The sequence below is a fragment of the Priapulus caudatus genome, unplaced genomic scaffold (assembly GCF_000485595.1).
Source record: "Priapulus caudatus unplaced genomic scaffold, Priapulus_caudatus-5.0.1 Scaffold593, whole genome shotgun sequence".
Classification (NCBI taxonomy): Eukaryota; Metazoa; Priapulida; class Priapulimorpha; order Priapulimorphida; family Priapulidae; genus Priapulus; species Priapulus caudatus.
In genome coordinates this window covers 27,520-32,043 of record NW_014577654.1, presented here as the reverse complement: position 1 = coordinate 32,043, position 4,524 = coordinate 27,520, and the positions used below count along the sequence as shown (strand labels likewise).

The following is a 4,524-nucleotide window of genomic DNA, read 5'->3' as shown; positions in this document are numbered from 1 at the left end:
CCGTAGATACATGTCTGCCCTTCACACACGGGGTAGTGGCAGTGGATCTACATCCCGTAGATACATGTCTGCCCTTCACACACGGGGTAGTGGCAGTGGATCTACATCCCGTAGATACATGCCGGCTTTTCACACACGGGGTAGTGGCAGTGGATCTACATCCCGTAGATACATGCCTCTGGCACACACACGTCTAACGTTCCTCCGGGTCCCTCTAATTACGAGCGTATATGGATCGGAGGCGGGGATACCTGCGTTGTCGTCGGCGTCGACGACGGCGCAGCGGATCGCTCGCTCCCATCCCGTCGTCTTGTTCTTCTGCACCATGCGCGCAAATCTCACGGTGAACTTCACCTTGTTGTTCGCCGTCATCGTCACCTGCGCGAGAAAGAGTTAGTGTTAGGGTTATGGTTAATGGTAGGGTTAGGTTTGAGGGTTATGGTTAATGGTAGGGTTAGGGTTATGGTTAATGGTAGGGTTAGGGTTGAGGGTTATGGTTAATGGTAGGGTTAGGGTTGAAGGCTAGAGTTAACATTGAGGGTAATGGTTACGGTTAAGCTTGAGGGTTAGGGTTAAGGATTGATGGTTAGGGTTAGGATTGAGGTTGAGGGTTAGGTTTAAGGTTGAGGGTTAGGGTTCATGGTAGGGTTAGGGTTGAGGTTGAGGTCGAGGGTTAAGGTTAGCATGACGATGTTTATGAATTATGTACTGCCATCCTGGTGAATGAGAGCTGCTCACCTCCTGCTGTCCTCGCTGCAGCGCGTTGTTAATCTGCGTGACGTCCGCCTTCGAAAACGGCGTCCAGACTCCGCCGTCTGCTTGCCATTCCCACGTGAGGTCGACGCTACCTTCTCCTTCTCCCGAACCATTACTCACGACCTGCTCCTCTTCTTCCTCTTTCACCTTCCTCTCCACGGCGGCAGCATCGCCGCCGACTCCGTTCTCAACTGCAATTAATCGCGTCGCCTGCTGTACTAGTAGGACACGCAATCGTCATGACGACAGCATCTGACGGCGCCCGATTCGAGGGTCCGATTAATTGGACTTATTTTTATGAACACTTAATTAACTTTATACAGAGCAGACATTATTGAGACAACGACACATCACAGTGACACCGAGCATAAGAAAGGGCACGAGTCGAATGTTAACAATTTGGCATTACTATAGCCATTAATAATATTTTGAATACGACTGCTGAAATATCACACCATACAGCAAGGTGATATAGCTCTAGTACTATAGCCCGCGTACAGTTGCCGCTGGCGCCATCCAGCGCCTGCGGCAACTGTACGCGGGCTATAGTACTAGAGCTAGGTGATATAGAGTTCCACGTGTGCGTTGTGTTATGTACAGCAGCCTACTACTAGACTAGTACTAGTAGTACTCTACTGTACGAAATATGCATGGTCCCACACTCACAGCTAGGGCCTGCATACCTCCCAAAGTGACCGACCAATCGGAGCGCTCGCAGCTCCTCCAAAAGTGACGCGTCGTCGACCGACCAATCGGAGCGCTCGCAGTTCAGGCACTAAAGCTGACGCGATGTTTTGTGGTTGCATTATTTAATCTGGCTATCGTGAGTGGATGGTTACTGGTAAGGGTTAGGGTTAGGGTTTAGCTTTATATTTATCAGCTTTAGTGCCTGAGCTGCGAGCGCTCCGATTGGTCGGTCGACGACGCGTCACTTTGGGAGGTATGCAGACCCTAGCTGCGAGTTGGGCACACTGTGACTGGGACGATCACAAACTGTAAACTAACTCGAGACCTAACCCGACCAGGCTGTGTGACTAACGAACGTCAATACAACGTCAATAGGGTATTCTAACCCTAGCAATACCGTTTCTTGGAGCTACTCGAGACCGTAAAAATCTCTAATACATTCTTACCTGTTTTCTTCCTTCTGCCAGGCATAACATAAAATATACCTTAACAAGCTGAGTGTGGAAATAGTGTACACTTTACTGGGTGTCAATTCAATTTTTTAAATCAAAGCTATTGGCAGATATTGCTCGCAGTCAGAAGTCACGATCATCAAACGTGTGCAACTAGGACCCTACGTAAACACAGACTTTTCGCGCCACAGAAATATTGATGAAAACGTTTCCTAGTATACTGGCGACATCTATTGTCGCAATCGGATGAACATCACTAGAAAGTTTAGTTTCGACGGTGTGGTTGGTTGATCATTGATCAGATGCCGTAGTGCAGATCGCGGTGGAAGGATTTAACGTGTTATATGTGATTAACTGGTGTTGCAAGTTGTGGACGGAAGTGTTTTAGTGACAGATTTCTGAGCTTATTCAACTCCTGACAGGTGAGGTTGCTTTGCGTGATCAGAAAATAGTTATAATTAGGAGTCTTCTGAAGGACCGTGCTATTGACGCTGGTTTATCAGCTGCCAGCTACACAGACGGCCCGTGCCTGTGGTTGGAATCACAGGCACTTGGAACGTCTCAATTAAAAAAAAAGGTAAATAAAAACGAAATGTATTTACCACCAAAGTCTTAATGTTTCTCTACTCTATTTCGCCTATTATTGCCGATCTCTTAGTATTATTCATGTTGTTTGTGTGCACAGGGCGGGCGTGCGGTGTACTTGTGTGTTGCAGATGAGCATTTACGGGTAGTTATCGCAATATCGGCAATAATAGGCGAAATAGAGTAGAGAAACATTAAGACTGGTAGTAAATACATTTCGTGTTTACTTTTTTTTTTAGACGTTCCAAGTGCCTGTGGTTGGAATGCTCTAATCATTCCTACTAGTAGTAGTAGCTGGTGCTGCAGTATCTGTTCGAAACGTACGTCTACCAACACATGTTCAGTTTCTATTGCCGGACTCTGAATTTTTTACTATATACCACTGGTCTGCCTTATTCAGTAACGATCTGAACATGTCATAGCCCAACCAAGTTGCATGACTGACGATCGTAACGTCAACTTTCACCGTCACGGTCTTTTTCGATATACACCAGTATGTTGTACTGTTGGGTCTGTGCTTAATTAGTACTACTATAGTACTATTCTTATTTCTTAGTATTTTGTAAACAACGGTACGTAGTGGAAAAAGAAATATTATGGTAACCTCAATGTACCACATACATTCACAACTTGGGAACTCACTAAATATATTATAGCCCTATTTGTATGCTGTAATGATCGTATTCGTAGTATTTAATGTAAACAATTCACGCATTGACACAATCCAACTATCATCATCATCAGCATGGACAATACAGCATTTCAAAATGGCATGTGAGGATGAACAAACAATGCACCATTATATGTTTAAAAATAAAAAATAATAAGAAATCCATTGAAATTTTAATGTGACATAATAGACGTAAGTGTCGACTTATGCAAGTTTTATGGTACTTTCTATTTTATGCAAACAAGTGACAAATCCAGGGGACAGGAAACACCCCCCCATTTTTGAACAAACACATACATAGAAGTGAGTGGCCTTGTCGGTCTGTGCCCCCCTTTTTTTTATCAAAACTGGACTCGGACTCGGACTCGGACTCGGACTCGGACTCGGGTGATGTCGACTCGGACTCGGGTGGCGCGGACTCGGACTCGGACTCGGGGGGGTGCGGACTCGGACTCGGACTCGGACTCGGGGGGTGCGGACTCGACTACAACACTGGTGACCGGGTGCTGCAGCATTGCCTACCATGTATCCGGTGACCGGGTGCTGCAGCATTAGTGATTACCTACCATGTATCCGGTGACCGGTGCCTCGGGAGGGGCGATCTTCAGGCCTTGACTCAATATTCCGGCCCAGTTTGTGAGCCTAGATCCATGCCACAGTAGCATCCTATCCCAGGAAGAAAGACGACAGCGTGTGAACATGAGGCTGACATGATATAACTTTGATATTAACCCAGATCTCTAAAGATATCATTGTGGGAAGACAGCATTAGAACGAGGGCCAGAATTTTGCTTATAACTGTCCATCAGTATCAAGATGTTAGCTGTAACGTATGGGTGAGACATTACCTGTAATGTACCAGTATGACATTACCTGTAATGTACCAGTATGACATTACCTGTAATGTACCAGTATGACATTACCTGTAATGTACCAGTATGACATTACCTGTAATATACCAGTNATATATATATATATCTGGGACCATAGGTGTTGAAATATTTATGTATATATTCTAGCAAAATCCTTTCTAAAACTAGTAAAAGAACGGATACCTTCCAGCTAAGCGGTGATAGAATTCATCAATGATTTATTTTGCGTAATAGCATGGATCATATTGTAAAATGTACGCGCTGCATTCTATAATCACGTTATCACTCGCTGTGAAAAATTCGCTGTCGCACTCTACACGCGAAAAAGCCGTTTACAGGATATGCAGATTTATGCTAAACCATGCAAATGCTGGTGTGTACGCCAGGAAGGGAGGGAGGGGGGGAGGAAGAGGGATGTGAGACAGAGAATAGGGCATATAGTGAGTGTGTGCATGAGAGAGAGAGAGGAGGGGGCGGAGAGAGAGAGAGAGAGAGAGAGAGT

General features: G+C 45.4%; 1 protein-coding gene across 1 annotated transcript in view; it reads right to left on the bottom strand.

Moving 5' to 3' along the window:
• LOC106811936 (poly [ADP-ribose] polymerase 2-like) overlaps positions 1-2,074 on the bottom strand; it is an 18,037-nt gene extending 15,963 nt beyond the window's left edge. The window contains exons 1-3 of the mRNA XM_014815680.1: positions 1,890-2,074; positions 739-947; positions 252-378 (exon numbers count right to left, since the gene is read on the bottom strand). Coding sequence (XP_014671166.1) covers positions 252-378; positions 739-947; positions 1,890-1,914 — 361 coding nt within the window. The 5' untranslated portion in view covers positions 1,915-2,074. The remainder of the gene's footprint in view (positions 1-251; positions 379-738; positions 948-1,889) is intronic.
• Positions 2,075-4,524: the final 2,450 nt, after the last annotated feature.